This window comes from Buceros rhinoceros, unplaced genomic scaffold (assembly GCF_000710305.1).
Source record: "Buceros rhinoceros silvestris isolate BGI_N320 unplaced genomic scaffold, ASM71030v1 scaffold10038, whole genome shotgun sequence".
NCBI lineage: Eukaryota > Metazoa > Chordata > Aves > Bucerotiformes > Bucerotidae > Buceros > Buceros rhinoceros.
The window spans coordinates 11,100-32,747 of NW_010428637.1; the positions used below are offsets into that span (position 1 = coordinate 11,100).

Sequence of the window (21,648 nt, forward strand, 5' to 3'; positions counted from 1 at the left end):
GGTTCTCCTCCAGACAGCTCAGTTCCTGCAGCCAGTGCGCCGCCAATCTTGTGCGACTGGTCTTCTCAGGGGAGGAATGGTTTCTACATTTCTGGTTGTGATTCAAGGTTGTTTAAAATGCAAACGCAGGCTGTCACTGCTGGTGAAAGAAGCAGTTGCTGGTGTTTCCCTACTCTCACACTGTCCTTCTGTTCCTCTGTCAGGGAATGCACTGCTCTGTGGGCACACTAAAATAAATTAGGGGATTGCTCTAGGTTAAAACTAACAGCTATTTTTATCTCAGGGCCCTGGTCTGGTTTACCATGTGGCTGCAGAAGTGTTTTACCTCCAGGACCAGAAAGGGTGTGAGAAGTGGCCAAAAGCAAGAGGTAGACAAGGCTTGCTTTTGTCTGTGACTGCATTAATTTAAAGTGCCTTCAAGTGTTTAGTGAGCTATGTCCTCACTTGTGGAAGTGTGGGGTATTTTATGTTGTGAAACATCTGTAATGAGATGAAATGCTCAAACCAGTGTGTTACTGAGGCAAATAAATAGCATAAAGGTGAAGGTGGACTGTGTGATTGTTAGCTTGTTAAAATTAATTCTGTCAGGGGAGCAGATTCCTTCCTGAAGAACATAATTCTGAGGATTTTGGCGGAAACAGCAATGAGTTTGGAGGACTCAAATAAGAGCATTTGACAATACCTGCAAAAGCTATTTAGAATTTGATGTCTCTGTTCCTTATTCAGGGAACTGTTCTGTTGGTTATGTAGACTTTCTTGCCCATACTGAGAAAAGCCACTAGTTGATGCAGTGTCTTGTAGAGGCACGCTGATGAAAAGCAGGGAAATTCAGAGCACGGGAGCTACACACAAGAGGAGAAATTATAGTAGTGCATCATATTAGGAAAAAAAAGTGTAGTTGGAGTTAAAATGAATGCTTTAAAATACCTTTTTGCTTACATAACTGTAATGGATTCTGATCTACCTTTCCTTAGTAAAGAAAAATTTAATTGCATCCTGTATGGTGTCACAAACAACATAGCTTATATGTGTAAGAATAGCTTATATGTATAAAAACTTCTCAGGAAACCCACTGGTTAAATTAAGTGTTCAAAAGGCGGTGCCACATGTTAAAATCGAGATCAGTGTTTTGATATGCATCATTTATGCCTTATAGACTGTAACCTTAAACTCTGTGATGTCTTTATTTTATCGTTCTCTCTTCTCCAAGCTGGGAATGGGAAAGCAATCTTTAGTCTTAAAGATTAATTTTTTAACTTGTTTTGGTAGTGAGAATAAGAGTAGCAGCCAGTCTTAAGGGGAAAAGGTTTGGATTTATTGACTTCAGCAACTTCAAGGAATAATTAATATTTTTGTGGTTATAAATAGAGTACTTAACACACACTCCTCCATGTGCAGTATCCTCTCATTTTATTAAATTTTACATTTTCTTCTTATCCAGTGCATTTTGGTATGTTTGTGTTGGTTCAAGTTGTGTATTTTGTTCATGTAGAGAACTTGGGTACGAGAAATCTTTTTAAAGTGTCTGCATGATTGCATCAGTGTGCCATAGCCCAGGGGTCGTATGTAACCTGTCAGCATAATTCATCTAGACTGCATGCAAAGGCGCCTGCAGAAGAGATGAATGGTTCTCCTGATGACAGCAGTCTGCTTTCCTCTACTGGCTTCTTAAGAGGCGCCCCTGTTTCTAACACACGTTTTGGTCAAGAGCCGAGCTTATTCACGTTTGCTGTGAACATACTCCTCAGGACACATGAAGTGCACTGCACATCTGCAGACCTTCTGGCAAATGTGAGATGTAATGTGTACGTGCAAGCTATCTGGTCCTTACATGAAAAGCTTGATCTATTCTGCAAATGCAGTTGTTCTGTTGTGCCACAGAGAGGGCTGAAAGCAACCAAGATATTCATTCAGCTGTGTACTCACAACAGAAGTTGTCACCCCTTTAATTGAGATAGGAATTGATGTCTGTCTCTTCTCTATGTTCTCAGAGATTCCACTCCTATGCACACAGATTAACAGGAGCAAAAGATTCTGTGGCACTTAATGACATCCAAATGAATGAAGTAGCTAATGCTCCTATATATGTGGCTGTAGCGCAAAGAATTGTACTTTCTCTTTTCCTCAGAGAAAGTGCTGAGTATTGCAGAGTGCTCCCCTGATGCAAGGCATTTATTTGTGTCTCTGGAGTTGATCAGTGGTGTTTATATAACTTTGGCAGAAAGCACCACTTACATAGAGGGGCTCAAGAACTGCCCTTTTATAGTACCAATAAATGAAAATGAAGTTTCATTGTTCTGCCAGTGTTCTGGAAGTGTGATTTTTAGAAATTTTCAAATAGCTCCTCAGTGATGCTGCTGCCCTTGGTAGACTCCATATTGCATGCTGGACATGCAGTGGCAATCTTTACATTCTTCAGGCATGAAGTGGATGTCAATTCTGCGATGACTAATCTAAGTGAAACACACGACCAATGAAATCTACAATGTCTGGTCAAAATGAGCTACTCTTAAAAATTGGCTTCACAATAAGATGATGATGTAGGTGCAGTTCAGCACAACTTTTTTCTTTTCCATTAATTTCTAGTGTGATTTGACAGCAGATTCTTTAGTATGGATAGGTTAGAGATGTACTTTTTCTTGCATGTTTTCAAGAAAGCCTATCATGAAAGGGAGATTTGAGATTTGCGTTTCCATTAAATTGTGCGAGACAGATTAGAAAGTTTTTCTATCCCGCCACTGGAAATAAGACTGATTGTTCCCAGCGACAAGGGGAAATTTGGCATTTCTTTGTGATGTGTCTTTGAAATAAAAGTCTAAATGCCTTTTTAAAACTTAGAATCTTTTGTTTGCATTTTATCTCCTAAATGTGTAAGAGTTCTGTGTTTGGAGTTCTGCTTTTCTGATGAGAGAGGTGTGCTCTCTTAGTCGTATAAATGCAGTGCCAGTGTTGTTTCATGCTTGAGACACCTGAACAGCAAACTAGTGAAGAGAATGGTTTAAATGAATGCTATGCAAGATCTTTTCTACTTTTAACTAGAGAAATTTACAGTTTACGTACAGTTTGGGTCAAAGAAGAGACCCAAGCTCTCCTTCGTCTTTGAATTCCAGGAGCTTAGGCTTAAGATGCAAAAGTGCGAGGAAGAATCAAAGATACATAATCATATGCAGTATCAGTATTCCTGTTTGCAAGAAATAGCATTTGTGTGTCCCAATGAAACAAAAAATAATTAACTACCAAGTATTTAGAGTACACATTTTTATTTTCCTTAAAAAGCACTCAGAACAATGTATCTGCCTGCAGAGATGAAAGCTACTATGTTTTGTGTTCAAAAGACCACGGTATTGGTGTATCTGCATCATATTTTGATTCTGTAAATGAGTAAACAGTTGCTTACTCCCATCACAGGGTAGGAAAAGCACAGAAGTGGTTAACTGGCTTACTGTTTTTATTTTGGACATAACCTAAAACTGACAGCTGCTTCTGTTGAAAATTGATTTTATATGTCTGCAGTATAAAGCGTTTTGAAACACTAGCCACAAATACCATAGTGAATAAAGACTTAGTGTATATTTGTTGTTTTTGTTGTTGTTAATATAGTAAGTTCCATGTATTTTGTAATGTGAGTACTTGCTTGTGAAAAGTCAGTTTACTAGCAAATGAATCAGTATTTTGCTTGACAGTCAAGCATATTGTGACTAGGAATCTGACATTTAAACGTTTAGTAACTAATAAACCAAGGCCATACAGGTTTTGTGTGATAAATCTTTCACTTACTCTTAGGTTTCTAACATGCCTTTGGAAAGAAGCCAGGCTTGAAATGATTCACAAAACATGCGGTTTAAGTTACCTCTTTGTAACATTGGACAATTGTGTCCCATGTATTAGAACAGCAGTAATTTAGGAAAGTAATTTATCTGCTGTCACCCAAATGGAAATAATATTTGTCGTGGGATGGCACAAAGTTTTTTAAAGCAAATTACTAAAATTGGTGAAAAAGCCGTGGTTAAACAACAGCTTTACAAACAGAAATTTTGATTTTACTAAGCAGATATTCCAGTGCCCTTTTCCAAAGAAGATGCATCATTTTGATTCAAGACTGCTAGCCAGAAAAAAAAAAAAAAAAAAAAAAAAAAAAAAAAAAAAAAAAAGCTGCAGTTTCCATCTGTTTGTGATTCTGTACGTACCAGCAGAACTTTGGTTTTTAGGACATGTAGCTATCTTTCAATGTGTTCAGATTACAAAAGGAATAGGCTTTGTTACTAGCAATTAGGTGCTTTTGCAAACAGATTAATCAGACCTAGTTAAGTACCACAGTTTATTTTACCCACATCACTTCTATTCATTGGACTTACTTTTTCATTCGGTCTTGCATGAAATACATCTAAGAATTTTGAAATGTAGTTAAAATTCTTAAATATATGTACCTACATAAAGTCACTTTGCTTAAATTTTTGTCCCTGCATCTTAGAGTACCTTTTCATGCTTAGTAGAGGAACTGCACATTTTAGTGTGTGATATGAAACACTTTAAGACTGACACTTTTAGCTGTCAAAACAAACATCTGTCAATACAGATGATGTTGATCACAGTGAATTGCTGGAGTGTGGAATCTTGATGTAATGTTAAGTCTGTCATAATTACTTGGTAGGAACTGTAGACACAGGCATGAATTTTGAAGGATAAAATGGTCTTACAGATAATACACGTGTTTGGAGTGGTGTTGAAGACAATTTTTAGCAGCATATCTAATACGATTTTTGTCTTTGCTATTTTTGCTCACATTATTCAAGATCCTAAACCACCAGTGAAGCTTTGAAGATGAACACACATAGCTGATTTATTTTCGTTCTTTTGTAGGTGATGGATGTGGACACACCGTTCTAGGTCCTGAAAGTGGAACTCTTGCTTCAATAAACTACCCACAGACCTCTCCCAATAGCACAGTTTGTGAATGGGAAATTCGTGTAAAGCCTGGGCAGCGAGTTCAGCTCAAATTTGGTGATTTTGATATTGATGACTCAGATTCGTGTCACTCCAGTTACTTAAGAGTTCACAATGGGATTGGCCCCACCAGGACTGAGATAGGTAGGAGCTTTCATTATTGGTATTTGAAAGATACTGTCTTGTATAGAACATGGACATACTGTTGGTACTTCTGTTACTTTTTAAATTTCTCCTTGTTTAACTAATCTGAGCGTGGAGTAACTACCTGGTATATGGTGTTAGTTCTTTTCTATAGCCCTAGAAAACTTAAAATTCAGTTGGATATTGGGCAGGATAAATCTTTGCCTGAATACGTAATACACTGCTTGGTAAAATGTGGATTTTGAGTCTTACAAGAAGTGATGAAAAGAAGGAAATGTTTATTATTTACAGGAATCTCAAATAAGGTAAAGAAATGAATTTTAGTAATTCTGTAATCAGAGTTGTGTTTTTCCTTGTAGCTTGCAAAGTTCTTGTAAACAGTGGAGAGGGAATTGCAAAACTATTTAAAAAAAGTATATATAGCTTACCTGAAATGCTTTTCTTTTTATGTGAAATGGCTCTGATTTGAGCTGTTCTTCCTGGTGGAATTAAAGGACGTCAGGCCTCAAAAGTTGTGTAGTTCAAATATCCCCTATCTTCTGATAATGTCCATAGTTTAATTTTTGTCCTCTTAGAACAAATTGGATTTCATGACTATAAGGCAGGGTTTTTTTCAAATAACAGTGTGACATTATTATCTACATCAAGGTATATGTCTGGTTTTCAGACCCTGGTAGTTACTTTGCATAAAACTCAAAACTAATTGTCATTCTTCCTTCACTAAAATGTTGTTGTGCAGATTGATTGTGCTTTCTTTTCTAAAGCTTTAATCTGTAGAGAGAAAGAAAGAGAGATTTACTTCACCAAGATTGTTTTTGTGCAACTCAGATGCCAATCCCACTAAACCGAGTCTTTTTATAAAGAGGCTAGTAGAATGTTAGCTTTCTTAATCCTCTTTTCCATCTGTTGCCTAGGTAAGTGTGTGTGAAAATAAGTATGTGCTTGGAGCTGTTGAGCCAGACTTGCTCTAAAATAGGAAATGCTGAAGTCCTTAAATGGCAAGGAATGCCCAGTTCTGATAAGTCTATTATTCACTTTTACGAGTGACTTAATGGGTTTGAGTAAATTTTCTACTTCATTTGTTTCTCTTGACTTTCTGCTGTTCCCAGCTGGTGTAGTAACACAGTGTGTGAGCAAATGTCTGTGGTGTTCTGCTCTTAATAAATTAAATCACAGAACAAACAGAGATGTAACAGTAGCAGATACAGGTGATGCAGATTCTTGAATATTCGTGCTTGAAACAAATGCTGGAGAGATTAAACAATGACCTTAATTTGTTTGGAAGAAATCTGAATTTATCCTGAGTTTTACCATTCGAGACTACTGATATGGGCTAACATTAAAATACTTGTACTACATAAAATCTGAAATTCAGTGATACCTACTTTAATGCAAAATCACTTAAAAATTGGCTGCTTAGATTACAAAATAAATTGTTAGTGGGTTAGTTCATGGATAACCAGAGAAGGTTTCTAATGAGCTTTTAAGGGCTAGTTCTCATTCCAAGTGTTTTGAGTATTTGTCAATAAATGAAAAAAACATTCAAGTCCTTGGGGTTAAGTTTGTATCTAGTTTAAATAAGATCTAGAGGTGGTTTTTATCAGATTTCATCACAGTCCAATCGCTGTGCTTCTACAGTCGGATGTATTTATTTAAGACGTACAGTGTAAGTCCAGATCTGTAAGAACAGAGAATGTAAGCTACTGTGGGAATTTCCTCTCCTGGGGTCCTTCAATGCAGAAGTACAGACAACATAGCATCTTACATCTGGACGTGCTATTGACAGAGGCATCACAGCAGACATGTTCTGTCCATTTCTAGTGCCTGCTTTTGAAAAAAATTGCTAAAAATCTGGCCAAAGGCCACAGAAGAGTAGAAAAATGATTTATAGTCTCAAAAGTATGTCTTGCCATGAATCATAAGGTGCATCAGTCTACAGTTTGTCAAAGGCTGTATCCCTGTGGTGCAAGCAGCACTAGATGCTTTATTCAAGCCAGGTTTAAATGCCTTGCCCTGTGTATTTGCATGAAGATGATGATAAATGGTGTCTTGAGGACAGCCTGACCTACCTTGAGAGGAAACTTAGATCCAGTGGTTGAAAAAAAAAGGTAAAGAAAATTGGTAATTGGAAAAGTGATGCAGGTCATCATAATGAATGCAATTGATCATTGAAATGTGACTTAGAGCAAAACATAGGGTGAACGTGGAGCCTTGGTAAAAGGGAACTTACGTCTTTGTAACTCTTGCTGATAACGAGGTTAAGTAGTGAATTGAGGTAAGGTTATGTTTGTATAGTATTATACATTTCGTTAAAGTATTGTAAAACCTATTTTCTTTTTTTTAATTAGAAATATCTTTGCTTTGTTAAAATAGCTGAATAAGCAACATTTAGAAAGCTCCGAATAACGATAGGAATTTATAGTTCTAATTTTATTTTAAATTTTATTAGGATTTGAGAATGCAGTTCACTCTTTAAAGGAATTTGACATGCACATTGTATTTGTGGGTTTTTAAAATTATATTTGTTAAGAACTATTTCTGCAGGGCAGTATTATTCTACTCTACTTTAGTGTTGTAATTTGCCTTTAGTTGAGAGGGAGTCTGGCTTCTTTTTTTGCTGTTTTATGATATGGTAACTTATTATCAAGAAAGCAAATAAATGAATGGTTAACTGAAACATATGCAGTGTCATTTGCTGCTGGTGATTATCCACTTCAGTTATCCACTGCAGAATCTTAAGTAGGGTTATAGATACTTTACAATATTGAAGGATCAAGGGAGCCTATAGAAAAGATGATTTTTTTTTCTTAACTGGTTAATAAACTGATCAGTATTTTTAAAAAAGTTTCTGGTTAGTAGGACTGGAGAGTTCATATTGACTTGGGCCTGTTTAACAGCCATTTATCCAGGTAATGTCATTTGGTAGTAATTCTAGGACTTTATAGGGCAAGTATTGTCAGTATCTACAGACTCCAGCATCTCGGTTTAAAATGTATTATTTTTGGTCATTTTGAATGGCAAGAGAAATATCCAGAGGCAGAACCTCTGCCAGGTTTTGTAGGTGCAGCAAACCAGAAATGGAACCAACTGGCAGTTTATATTAATGGTGCTCACATACGCTTGTATGTTCATGCTGAAGTGCAGTGAATTATGTCTGCTGTTGTCCAAAATAAAGAAAGGTCATTGACTGTTAAATAGTCAACAAGGAAAACATGCCCCAACAACTGAGGGAAGAGAAGAGCTTTTTTTCTCATTCGCTTCTGTAGATGATTCTCGTTGCCCTGACTTGATCCTTTTCCTTGGCACATTTCTCATGGTCTTTGAAGAACTCACTGCGAGGGTTATGCCTGGCTAGAGGTGAATGGGATAAGATCACATGTGTTTGCAAATATTAAGGGTATGAGAGACTCTCACCTGTTGACAGTGATACATGGTACCCCTTTTCTGTCATTTGCTGTAAGTGGACATTGACTACATTGTTTAGTGTCATGCACCTATTTTTGAATATACGCCCAAAATAATGTGAGGTTACTCTGCAAATGAAGTAAGATGCTTATTACACATGTTGATTTTGGTTCGTGTCTGTTCTCCCCTTTCTCTCTATAGGAAAATACTGTGGGTTTGGCTTTCAAATGGATGGTTTAATTACTTCAAAAAGTAATGAAGTCACAGTGCAGTTTATGAGTGGAACACACACTTCTGGACGTGGATTTCTTGCAGCTTATTCGACCACTGACAAATCAGGTATTTATGATTATTTAGTAATTTTTCTGTGCTGGTAAAACTAGAGCTGTCTAGTGAAAACAGAGAACTAATTTATTTATTCACACCCTCTCACAAATTAGCTTTTAAAAATGAAGACTTCTAATATAGTCTTCCTGATACTTTCGCGTAGGAAATTGGACTGTCAGTTACTATACATTGCCATAGTTTTAAACAAATGGTACCATGGATAGCAGAGAAAGAATCACAGTTACATGTTACAAACAAAAGAGCTGCTTTAGATACAGGATGAAATGCATTTTTTCAGATTGTAGTCAAGGTGGCAGAGATCTAACAGGTTTTCTTAACAAACTGTATATATTTTATACGTACCAACCTCATGGGGAATTTTATTTCAGTAACAGTATCCTATACTCCCTCAGCTCTTTAATTATATAATCTGCTGATTAGTCTTTTTTTGCCATTTCTTGTTTTTTCTGTGGTTTTGGTTATTCTAGCCTCTAAAAGAAGTCACATCTCCTTCCACTCATTGTAAAGCTGAGTGACTCACATGGTCCACAAGGAAATGAAGGATTGCCAGCAACTGCTTCACAAGGCAGAGGGCTTAGGAAAACCCTTTCTAGAAGTATTTCTAAAGAGAGCAGATACAGACTTTTCATTTTTATTTTGTGGGTTTTCTGATGCTTTTCTCTCTGTATTTTGGACTGTATATGTTGATACACGGGAGACAGAAATGTGAAATTTGAGATAGCAGTAATGGGTGCTGGTAACGTGGCACTTTAATGTTTGTTCCGTGTGCTGGTTGGTTTCAGTACTATAGCACTGTTAAATGCTGAAAACACAGGTCTGTTTTAGCTAACAATTTTGTGAAGAGTGTATGTTTGTGTCTGAATTATGTGAAGTATAGCTACAAATTAAAATCCAGCTGCAGAGAAAATAAATTTTTACAGTATTTCTCTTCTTGTCCATGTCATATTCTCAGTGGATTTCCCAGTTACTCAGACAAATTATCAAGGTTCTACTGTAATACAAAACCTGTTGCATGAAAATTTAGAAGGAATGTGTTTATTTTTTTTTTCACTCTGAGACTTTTGGCTAAGCCACAGAGGCTCTAATGTATATTTTTGTGCACTTTAAAAAGCATACTCAAACTTGTTGTCTTTATCATCCTCTTGACCTAACATTTTTTCTTTCCAGACCTAATTACCTGTTTAGACAATGCAAGTCACTTTTCCGAACCAGAATTCAAGTAAGACTGATTTTACCTGTTTCCACTCCAATCTCTTTAATGAAGTAATTTTAGTGTTTCTGCTTCACTCTATCACACCTGATGCAGCTTGAAAATTGGCTGCCCAGAGAATTTAAGAAGCAATCTCATTAGGGTTAGACCTGAATAATTTTGCCATTTGCACTCCTCCTTCCTCTCCCGCCTGCCCCCATTTTTGTTATTTACATGCAGTATACAGTAGAACCTCGTTAATTTGCACTAACACATAGGAGCTAATATCTCATTCGCATAGGAAGAGCATTGCCTTTATAAACACATACTACAGCATGTATACACTGTAAATACTGAAATTCATATCACAGTTAGCTAAGGAGCACTAAATTATGAAATGTGTTTAAAAATTACAAACCCATTTCACAGTTTGGTGTGAATTAATGAGGTTCTGTGGAGACATAAAATGCTGTACCTTCTGATGGGAGAAACATTTGTCATTTTCCTGTTTTCTCCTTCTCCATGTTCATCTAAAGCAAGGACAGTGTTTAAAGCTGCAGACTATTGCAAAGTACATACACTTACCTTGGAGAACTTCAGCCCTGGCAACATGAAACATTTCAAAGTGCAGCCTCTGCATTTCTCTTCCATTTTTCCAAGTTCAACAATAGGGCTCTAATTGTAGGTTCCTACTTAACATGTGCCGAAGTCTCTGAATATCACTATTTTTACAGTACCTGCAAAATTGCTTTAACCATTGTTGAACTGCATTGAAAAAGTTAATACTTTATTCCAGTTCACTGCTAAATCTTGAAGATTTAGTAGTTTTTATATGTGCAGTATGAAGTGGCACTAGAACATGAACATGAGCTTGCATCAGAGGTGCAGATGTCTTACCTCTTGGTTTTCATGACCTAGTGGTATTAACTCAAATTGTCCAGTTTTTTATGCTCAAAGCATTGCCAGGAGCTGTTATAAAATAGCAGTACTTTTCAAATGTATTATTTAAAGATGCAAAACAAATCAAGATGCAAGTTTCTAGTTTATAGAATAAAAGTAATTAATATTGGTACTTACATGACTTTCAATTTACAGAATCTATGCAGTAATTATAAAATGCTGTCTTTATTATGTTTAGACTAGAACTGTACTTTCAGCTGAGACTTTAAAGAAGTTATTCAAATGTCTGTTCTCCTGTTGTGTACTTCTCTTCCTGAGTGGTTTTTGTTTCATTTTTTTTTTTGCATTATTTGATATGTCTTCAATTAGAATATATCCTTAAACAGCGATATACGAATGATAACAGTGTATTGTAAATCAAAAACATAGTGACTATTTATAACATTATAAGGGTTCTAGTTGTATGCGTATCTTGACTTGATATTTTGTTCTCTTCCAGTAAGTATTGTCCAGCTGGATGTGTGATTCCTTTTGCTGATATTTCAGGCACTATTCCCCATGGATACAGAGATGTAAGTAAAAATATGGTGGGCTCGTGAATTTTGGTAAAACACACAATGTATAATTACAAGTCAATTATAGTTGTTCACATTAGGTCTGTTGCTTGGGTTCTGGAATTTGTACCTCCCGAAGTGAATAGCACTGTACTCATTATTTTGCACAGTGGCTAAATGGCTGGTGCTTCAGATGTTGCTGTCTCCAAGAAGTAGTGTAGCAGAGACATTTTTGTACAGCCTGCTGAGAAGGGTGGATCAATCAAAATATTGTTTCCTACTTCCTGTTTTGTTTGCTTTCTCAAATTGGGAAATTCAGATTTATAATTCTTTTAAAGGTGCCCTCTTGTTTTTGACACTGTAATGTCTCTAAACAGAGGGTCTCGGTCGTTATCTTAATTTTTTTAGTACAACATGAGAGATTAAATACTCTTGATGCTCAGCAGCTATAAAACCATTTGCAAAACAGAGTTAATACTGTGACATTAATAGTTCCATAAACTGGTAATTAAAATCTTTTATAATGTACTATGTACTTAGAACACTATAAAAACTTATACATCGTTTTTTCTGATGTAAGCTTTTGCAACTGAAGTGGCGTACTTGCCACGGGACTGGAGGGTGTTTGCTTTTTTTTTAAGTGATTATAATTTTGTTAGCATTAAATCTGTTAATCTTAAAATACTCTTTTAATAAGCTATTTGATCTAGCACAGAGGAAAGACAATTTTAAAATATGAGGAAGCAAAGATTTAAATATGAACCTAAAGTGTGTGTCTCTGCTTTTCTTAAGTATCTGTAAATCCTGGTCCTATTTACCTTCGTAAATAATTATCCATGTGTTAAATGACATTACAGCATAACTGTGTTACATGTTGTGGTTCACAGTGAATCCTCGCTAAAAGGCCACAAGGTAGTTTTTGTAGCTAGTAACAAGATGAAGTTGATTTTCTGCCTGTCACATATGCAGCATCTGTAGAAATTCTGCTTGTTGCGAGTTTTTTTACCAAAATGTGGAAATACTCTTTAATATGGAGGAAAAAGGAAATTTTAGGAAATAAATGCCCTGTGACTTCCTTTTTGTATACTTACTGCTCTGCTTAAAAAGGCAGAGGATTTCCCAGGAGTCGGGCTGTGTGGAAATAAATCAAATTGGCCAGTACATTAAACATTTTCAGGTAGAGATTTCTCATGCATCTCTTTCAAATGATCAGCAGCTGCTTGCTGCTTTAGAAAACACCCTAAATCTTGATTCTTTTCTGTGTGACCCTACTGTCCACAGTCCTTGAGGACCTGCAGCACTCATTGGTGATGTCTTCTGGTGAGCAATGTCATTGCTGATAACATTGCTCATGTCTTCTGGAGGAGAGAGCTACCTACTGCAGAATCCCATGCTCTTGTTTTCAGGGGAAAGTAGAAAAGGGAAGGGGAGCTGCATGCATGAGACATAATTACATTTATTTAGAAAGCTTTCGGGATATATTTGAGGGGGTGGAGAATAGGATTAGAGGTTTTATGTGTGAATATACTGAGGAGAATTAGGTTTGGAAAAGTCTTAGTGAGTGGGTTATTTTGCCAGTGAGCTTGAGATACAGGGGCAGCCTGGCCTGCTGCACTGTGCAATTATTTCTAAAGAAGCTGCAATGGAGAAAGTTGTTCTGTTTTTAAAATAATGTGGCAATGAAAATCATCCATCCAGTCTTCCTTCCCTGGAAATGACCTGTTGATTCCTCCTTAAAGAATTGTGGTGAGGCTCTATAGCACCCTGTGGACTGGTTGGTAGAGCAGTACAACAGGTTTATTTAGTAGCAACAGCTAGCAGTGGACTTCATTGTGGAAGCAGCTGTTAACAGTAAATAAAAATCTGCACTCACCGTCTGTTTATCATCTTGGGCAAGGCTGCACTGGGATACCATGCAGTAATAAACTAAATATGGTTTCTGGAAGGTATCTCTTGGGAGATGCCCAGGTGGTCCCTCACAGACAGCTTGGGCCCACTTGATGTGCTAAACTTCAAGTTGATCCCAGTCTCATTAGATTTGAGTGAGGGGTTGCAGAATTGCAATGTGTCTGTGCATACCCCAGTGCCGCACACAAGAGGAATGCCTGTGAATAGCTGTCTGTGCCTGTTGCTCTGTGTATAGCTAGTAATCCTCTGGAAACCTTGGTGCAAAGCCGTTGCTGCTAAGCTTTTTTTTTTTGGAACTGGACCGTCTCTCTGCTCCTGAGCACTAGGATATTTCTTAGTCAAACCCCTGTGGGTTTAGTCAACCCCCTGGAAGGGTTTACTTCCCTGCTGAAGATCTCCTGGGCTAGTTTTGGTCCAGGAGACAGGCATTTTGCTTTGCTTACTGTCTGCTGTGCCCGATGGATTTGGTGTAGTGATTCAGTCCTGCTGTCTACAGCACTGCTAGCCTGTAAGCCAAGAAAATGGAAGTGTCACCGTGACATTTGTTGGTGGATCTGGGCTAACAGTCATCCAGGGAAAGGAGGAAAGAACAGAATGTCCTGCAAAAACTTTTTGCGTAACTGATCTCCATGACCCGTACAGCCTAGGTAATTGGCTTCTGTAGAACAAATGGTATTCACCTATTACTCTGGGTTTATATGGATCAGAGTGCTGGATGGTTAAACCATGTTTAACCATGAGTTAAAATAAAAAAAATACAACCCATCAGCTAAAAGCTACAGACTCTGCAGTGCGTGACTCCTTAATTGTGAGAAAATAAACATACTTTCTGTGTGCTTTCTATTAAAAGGTTTCCTATGTATTTAAGTATTCAACTTCAGTGGTCCAATATAAATTTACATAGGCTGGAAGTCTGCTGTCTGGCTTTTTCAGAGCGATTCACCTTGCTGTTTGTGCATATTTAAACACAAGAGTTACATTCCAAATAGATCTGATTGGGGATGCAGTGAAATGTAGGACCTGCTATTTGTGTTTTTATAAATTGTATAATAAACCAAAGATGAATGGTTTCTAAATAACAGACATAACAGATTACAATGTAGTATTAAATTTTTCTTCTTCCCCCCCTCTTCAAGTCATCGTCCCTTTGTATGGCTGGTGTTCACGCAGGCGTTGTGTCAAATACTCTGGGTGGCCAAATTAACGTTGTAATCAGCAAGGGCATTCCGTACTATGAAGGCTCCCTGGCTAACAATGTCACCTCAAAAGTGTAAGTGTGCTTCCTGTGTTATCCTTATCTTAGCACCTTAGGTTTTGGTAGTGTCTCATTGCAGGATTAATTTCTGCTAGTGGAGCTCATGGTCCAAGGACATGTTCCCTTCTGTAAGGTTCTCACAGTGCGCTTTTGCTACTGAGTGATTGCTTTACCAGATATGTTTAACCTCTATAACATAAAGATTAATTTTCCAAATACTGCAACGACGTTGTGTCTTCCAAAATGCATGGCATGACCATAAACTCTTAATGGTCTGTAAAAAATAATGAGTTAATGGCAACTCTGGTTGCAGGGAAAAAAGTGTAACTTGTTTTATCTCAGAAGTCCCAGGAATGAAAGCAATCAGAGGAAATTTATTCTTGTTATTATGATTAGCTTAATTTAAAAGGGAAGCATTTTAATAAAGTCTTGCGTTTTTCTGGGCAGGTGTTTGTTTGAAAGCCTTTAACTCACATCATTCTCTGGTCTAGATTTCAGTTGAAAAGGTGTTTGTGCTGAAAGTTCTGCAGCTTGGTGACAGGAAGAGTTACTTTAATCACGAAGTGCTTGTTTAGGCATATGTGCACAGGTTTCAGTGGCAAGCAGTCAGACAATAAAAATAAATTGAAGTAATTTTGTTTCAATTTCCTCACTGACTACTGCAAAAACCATCTTTTGTTCTCTGCAGGGGACCGTTATCTACAAGTCTCTTCACATTTAAGACAAGTGGTAAGCATTATCACATGTATTACATGTTGATATGGTCATACAAATTTTGTGAATAAATAAATATGTGTGCAGGTATTTTATTTCTTAATTTTTGTTCTAGTTAGTGAGACTTTTTTTACTGCATTCCTCAGTAATGCATATTTTTAAATTGTTTCACCATCTCATTTTGATGATTAATCATCACTATGTTTATAGATACAGTGATGTATAATGTAAGCCTTGTGGAGATTCTTTCAGGTTACGTTCCCCTGTTACAGTCTGGTTTGAAGTGCCCTGACTCCCATACTTACAACACACTGCTAATGCAGTGTTGGACACTTAACGAGTTGCTCTTTTTCTGTAGCAACTCTGTGTTCTAGGTTTTTTCCAAGTTTACTCCTTACACTTTCCTTGTTGCCCACTAAGAAAACCATCAGAAATCCCAAAATGATTCCTCAACTTTCTAAACTCCATTTTATCACTGCCCCACCCCATATTCTTGCAATGAAACGCTGTGTGATAAATGGTTGTCTCTTGCTCTGGAAGGGTGTGCATCTCTTGGGCCTTGCTCTGTGTGTAAGCTGTGTTCCTTCTTGGCTGCCATGTTTTGTTTTGTACATACATACTGGGTGGCAGATTGGGGTAAAAAATGTTTTTGCTTTCTATCAATTACCCATTTTTCCAATAAATTAGCTGCAGTTTTCCGAACAGAAGCTAGCTCTTCTGTAAGTCACTTTAAATGCTGTCTTCGAATGGATGTTGCAAGTATTGTGAAGACAGTGACCTTTCCTTAGTCTGTTTGACTGTTTTAATAACAGTATATTAAAAAAACCTAACAAAAGCATTACATCTATTTTTCCATAAGGATGGAGTTAAAAAACAAAAATAAAAACAAAAAAAAAAGGGGAGGGGAAGCACAGACATATTCCTCAAAAATCAACAAGTACTCTTCCTAATATATAAATAAAAGTAATGCTGAATGGGGATACAAAGGCATGAAATCGATGGGCAGGAGTGTTTGGAGATGGAAATGTATACAAACAAGAAAAAACTAGAAAATATAATCCACATACTATTAAAATAATTTCTCTCCCAGACGTCTGCAAGAGCTGGAAGAAGGAATTGCAAGTCTCATGACCTTATGCATGGAGAATATTAAACAGAGGATCGAGGCAGGGATCGTGGGGTTTTTTTGCCTTTCAAAATATGATCTGATAGTGTATATGAAAGTAATTAAATGGCCTGGAAATATGAAGAGATAGAACAAAATGCTGGGTTTAATGGATTTCAATGACACATTTGAGAAATTACTGAATAAACTGGAGGCAAGATGCAGGTCTAGATTATAATGTTTGTAGTTAGGTGGCCTAGGAGTTAGCTGAAGGAAAAAGAGGAATTTGTAATGTGCTTAGAGGTTTACCAGGCTGTTGTGAAGATACTGGTGTGATTCTTCCATAGGAGTTGGTTTTGTGACTTGGTACAAAGTAGGGTGTGTTACTAATGCTGGAGATGAGGTCAGTGCAGAGGGAGATGAAACTGTTTGAACAGGAAGACCTGGCAGACTGTGAGAACTTGCATAATAGAAATTAACTGAAGAGTCACAAAGCAAAAAGTATAAGGTGGGGTATGTAGAGACTGAGGTGTTTCTGCTTCAGACCAGTAGCATGTTAGATGGAAATAACAGATGAGGGAAAGGATTTGGTGAGTGAAGTGCTAGTGTGATCCTATACGGTAGCAGGTGAAGTGCATCCAGCATCCAGACAGTCAACTATTATATTAGTGCCCTCCCACAGGACGCTGGCAAGGTCTTGTCTGGTCGCACGTGGGTGCTGCCACCTGCGCCTCCTTCCACGGAAGAACGCCCGACCTCGGTGCAGAGGAGGGTTGCAGGGGACCTGTAGCGGAGGAAGAGATGACAGCAAAAGGGAAACCAGGCTGCCTAGTTCGGGCTGTCTGCCTGAAGCAAACACTGCTCTCTGCTGGTCTGTCTGGGGAATACCCATGTGAGAGGGGAAAAGTGTCGGCACTGCAGATTTTAGCAGAGAGCAAATCGGCATCAGCTAGTAACAAGGAGATCTAGCCAGGAATTTAGGAGATGTTTTTTAGCCATGAGTAGAATGCAACATGGGGAAACACTTAATTTCAAGGATGTGTTCGAGCTCGAGTATTATGACATGGTCTTGGTGTGTTGTTTGAATTAACATTGCAACACTGAGGAGGGTTTAAAAACCAAGAAGACACAAAAAAGGAACGAATGATCAAGTAGTCTGTTTCCCCTTCCTGCATCAACCATACATATTCTTAAACCATGACAGCTTCCCCAGAGCTTCTCATCTAGTGCTCTGTGTGTGTGTGGTGGCTGAGAGAATGACTCTTGAGCAGGCGTAAATCATGGGATACTCGTGACCAAGTCTTTGGTTTCAGCATAGCACCATTGTTAGAAAGCAGAAGACAGTGCATTTTGTTGGTAGTGTTGTTACGGAATAAATTTAGATAGCAGCTTAATACTTGCATGTAAAGTCTTAAACTCCAAGCAGGTAAAATCATTGTGTAACTTGAATTTTCTTTTTGAGTCCTCACCTTTTCTGTTGCTCAGGTTGCTACGGGACACTGGGGATGGAATCTGGGGTAATCCCTGATTCCCAGATCACAGCATCGTCTGTTCTTGAATGGTCTGCCCAAACGGGACAAGTGAACATTTGGAAACCTGAAAATGCCAGACTAAAGAGGGTTGGTCCTCCTTGGGCTGCTTTTATTAGTGATGAACACCAGTGGTTGCAGATTGACTTGAACAAAGAAAAGAGAATAACAGGTAAGTGAATCTGATGTGGCTTTTAAGTAGCATTCAAAAAATTTGGGTACTGACATCCTTTTTTTTCAGTGCTTTATCTGAGATAAAGTCCAGGTGACATTTAATTACCATTACAATGAAGTTTGTTCCCTGTCTTGGCTAATATGCTGAGGAGCCTGAAGCAGAACAGATAGAGCTTCACAGTTCATAGCTTCATGAACACCTTTTCCATCTGAAGTTGTTGAAGTGTTTCCTGTGGTTTTATTGGATTCTTGATGCTTCCTTTTTACTGCTGATTGTCTCCTTGGATGCACAAATCCATATTCCGTTCAGCTTAGTCCAGTGGTACCTCTGATGCAGGTGTACTGACTTGTGCTTCTAGGTTTTCCCTTACTGCCCATCATGGCCATAGTGCATCCGACAGAGAAGATGGGAGCAGTTGCAGGGCAGTGTGAAATAAACAGCAGGCAGAATAAAGACAGCTGGCAGTCTCCCCTTCATCTCCTTGCCTGAACTTGGGCTGAGAGTTGGGGATGCTGAGTTCTTTCCCTCAGCAAACGGACCAAAGAGTGCAGACCGATGTATCCACAGCCTAGGTTAGACTCTGCTGCTTCACAATGATCATGATGGACCATCCGCCAGGATTTTAGTAGCTGTGTTTATTTGGAGAGACAGCTGGAGGTGCTGTTTCCAATCCACTCTGGATGGTTTGATTTACCTTTTGGGAGTTGAGTGACTGAGCTTGTTCCTGTCGATAGCAGTGTGGCTCACCCTGAGTAGTGAAGCACTGAGGCCTTTGCATTTTGGGTTAACCGCAGGGCTGGCCTAAGTAGTGGCAGTGCTGCTATTGTATCTTCTGTGCTGACATTAATGTTTTATATTTTGATTTAATTAGTCGTTAATGGGCATGTTTGTGATCTGACATCAAAAATAAAGTGATTTTAGGTAGAGTGCTTCATAGAGTCCTGGACTTTAAGACTATCATGGAACAGCTTCCTTTGATCAGTTTGGGTTTGTCTCTTTCTCAAATGGATGCATTGGTCTCTATAAACTCTGCTGCACACCCTGTTAGCAGCAGCTTGGCTTCCTGTCATTAAGCAGCTCGGGTTTATCAGCAGCCTTTGTTAATACCTCCCTGGGGCCTATTTGGATTTTACATTACTCCTTTAATTCCTGTCCTAATAAGCTTTTAGAGAACAGCCTTTCTATGTGAGCTGTTCTGCAGCACTGAAGTGTCACCTTTAGGAAGCTACAGTTCCTTCAGTTTTCAGTGGTGCTTTTAGCTTGCCACCTAAGGCCAACTGCAGTACAAGAGCACGGAGAAAGGGTGCAAAAGTAGTTCTCCACACAGCACAAAAGCAGGGAAAAGAGGTGCTGTCTCAGCAACTGGAGATAGGAGTGGGCCATGGTCTAATGAACAGGCCGCTTCCATCAGGAAAGGTGGGAAGAGTGCTGGGCACAGTTGTATCATGAGAATTAAAATATAAAACTAAGCAAAATGATAATTAAGTTTCAGCCCCTGGCACCTTGGATAAGCTTTTCAAAATGCAACTGGACCAGCGGCGATACCAACTACGTAACTGTGGATTCAGAAGCTGATCTATGAATTTTTACAAACTGGTACTAGTTCTTTATCTAACCGGGCACCTTCTTTTTCACAGGTATTATAACTACTGGATCAACCTTAGCAGAGTTCTACTATTTTGTCTCAGCCTACAGAATTTTATACAGTGATGATGCACAGAAATGGACAGTATACAGAGAACCTGGCATGGATAAAGATAAGGTACAATTAGCACACGCTTTCTAGGTGTGTTCTCTGGAGATTTCACAACTGTAAATATGACCAATTTTGGTAAGGTGAGGAAGCATTAAATAACTTTCCTTTTCAGTGCAATTTAGAATCAAACAGCATCTATGCAGAAGAAAATAGGAAAATAAGCAAATATGTAATGATTTGAACAGTTCTGAAATGCAGAGATTTATTTTTATTACTATTTGGAGGTGGGAATATTCTATACAAAATACATAGATACATATTCTATAAATTTATTCTATTCTACACAACTTCTGTTGCCAGTGGTAGGCTGTCTGGTGCTGCATCCCTGTAAGAATAATCAGATTTATTTCAAAATCGGTTGTGTATTTCAAAATACAGGTTTGCATTCTTACCCTCTTGAGGTTATAAAAGAAATGTTAGGGGTTGTATACTTTTCCATCTTTTATAATGTTTTAGTCAATCTTTCAACAAAATACTGATACGGTTTTTTTCTTGTACAGCCCTCGCTTGAGAGGAGTTTTCTAAAAAAATGAAATGGTATCTTCAGACTGGAAATGCTTTGCCATACAGAAAAATTATCTAAAGTTAGCTGCAAGATAATCTTCTTTTCCATGTGTTTACAGTTTTGCAATATTTAATAGACAATAAAAATGAGAAGATTAATGTCCCTTGTGGTCTCCCCAGTGTTTCAGAGCAGATTTTCTTAGAACTGTGGATTAAGAATTTTTCAAGGTAGGAGGTAGCATCCTGTTGATGAAGTATCTTCTTTGTTAAATTAAGAGGTTTTTGAACACTGAACATTGCAGTAAGAAATGTTCTTGATAGGAGGAGACTTTACTGTTGAGGCTGGTCCATCTCCTTGAACCTTCCTGCACGTGAACTAACAGACTGTTAATTTGAAGTATTGAAGGAAGAAATAAAAATCCAGCATCTTTTGCTAGTTTTTGTGTGCCCTCTTCTGGCCATAAAGTAAAATCTCAGCTAGTGAGCTGCCTAGGCTTGGGCTTAATGTTTAGTTTATTTTCTTAGGAAACCTTTGCAGCTGTTGCCTTTTAATTTGAGCATATTATTTTTCTTGAAAGTTCATGGAAGGAAGCAAATGGTGGAGTTTGAAATTACAGGCAACAGATCTCGTATTGCACTCTTTGTGTCATTAGGTACAGCAGAGGCAAATTGGGGGAGTTTGAGAACGGAATATGAAAATAGTTTCTCATCAAAAAACTTGCACTCTACTGAGCTCAGGAGTGGTTTTTTTTTCGTGCAAAATAAATGAACAAAAAATATTGAGCTGCAGGTAAAATTAAGTTATTGATATCAAAAGCTTGGCTAATAAAAACCTGGAGTAAAGAATTACTTTACTGTTCATCTTTCTTGAAGATAATAGTCAGTGTTAATGATTCTTGTTGCTTTTGCTGTTACATGCTCAGCCTCAGAAACCAGAAGTGAGACTAACTTTCAGTGTTAGGCATCTGCTTTCCTCATCTGTCACTTCTGCACTTGTTGCTCAGGTAGCCAGATGCAGCCTGCACCTTCTTTTAGTAGTGGGCACTAGCACGGCACAGTGCAAACAAGGATGCAGCACACCAGTTTTGGCTGGGCATCCCCTCAGAGAGGCACCTCTGTATTTTGCTTCTCATATGCATCTTTACCAAAACAAATAATTCTCTGGCGAGATCTGTAGCTACAAGCCTGTCAGTGTTTAAAAAAAAAAAAAAAAAAAAA

General features: G+C 38.0%; 1 protein-coding gene across 1 annotated transcript in view; it reads left to right on the plus strand.

Annotated features, from left to right (window-relative positions):
* Positions 1 to 4,860: 4,860 nt before the first annotated feature.
* DCBLD2 (discoidin, CUB and LCCL domain containing 2) overlaps positions 4,861 to 21,648 on the plus strand; it is a gene marked incomplete at its 5' end in the record, with an annotated part of 25,529 nt that continues 8,741 nt past the window's right edge. The window contains 7 exons of the mRNA XM_010142349.1: positions 4,861 to 5,088; positions 10,009 to 10,060; positions 11,430 to 11,502; positions 14,529 to 14,662; positions 15,336 to 15,376; positions 17,952 to 18,167; positions 19,808 to 19,932. Of these exons, the coding sequence (XP_010140651.1) occupies positions 4,861 to 5,088; positions 10,009 to 10,060; positions 11,430 to 11,502; positions 14,529 to 14,662; positions 15,336 to 15,376; positions 17,952 to 18,167; positions 19,808 to 19,932 (869 nt within the window). The remainder of the gene's footprint in view (positions 5,089 to 10,008; positions 10,061 to 11,429; positions 11,503 to 14,528; positions 14,663 to 15,335; positions 15,377 to 17,951; positions 18,168 to 19,807; positions 19,933 to 21,648) is intronic.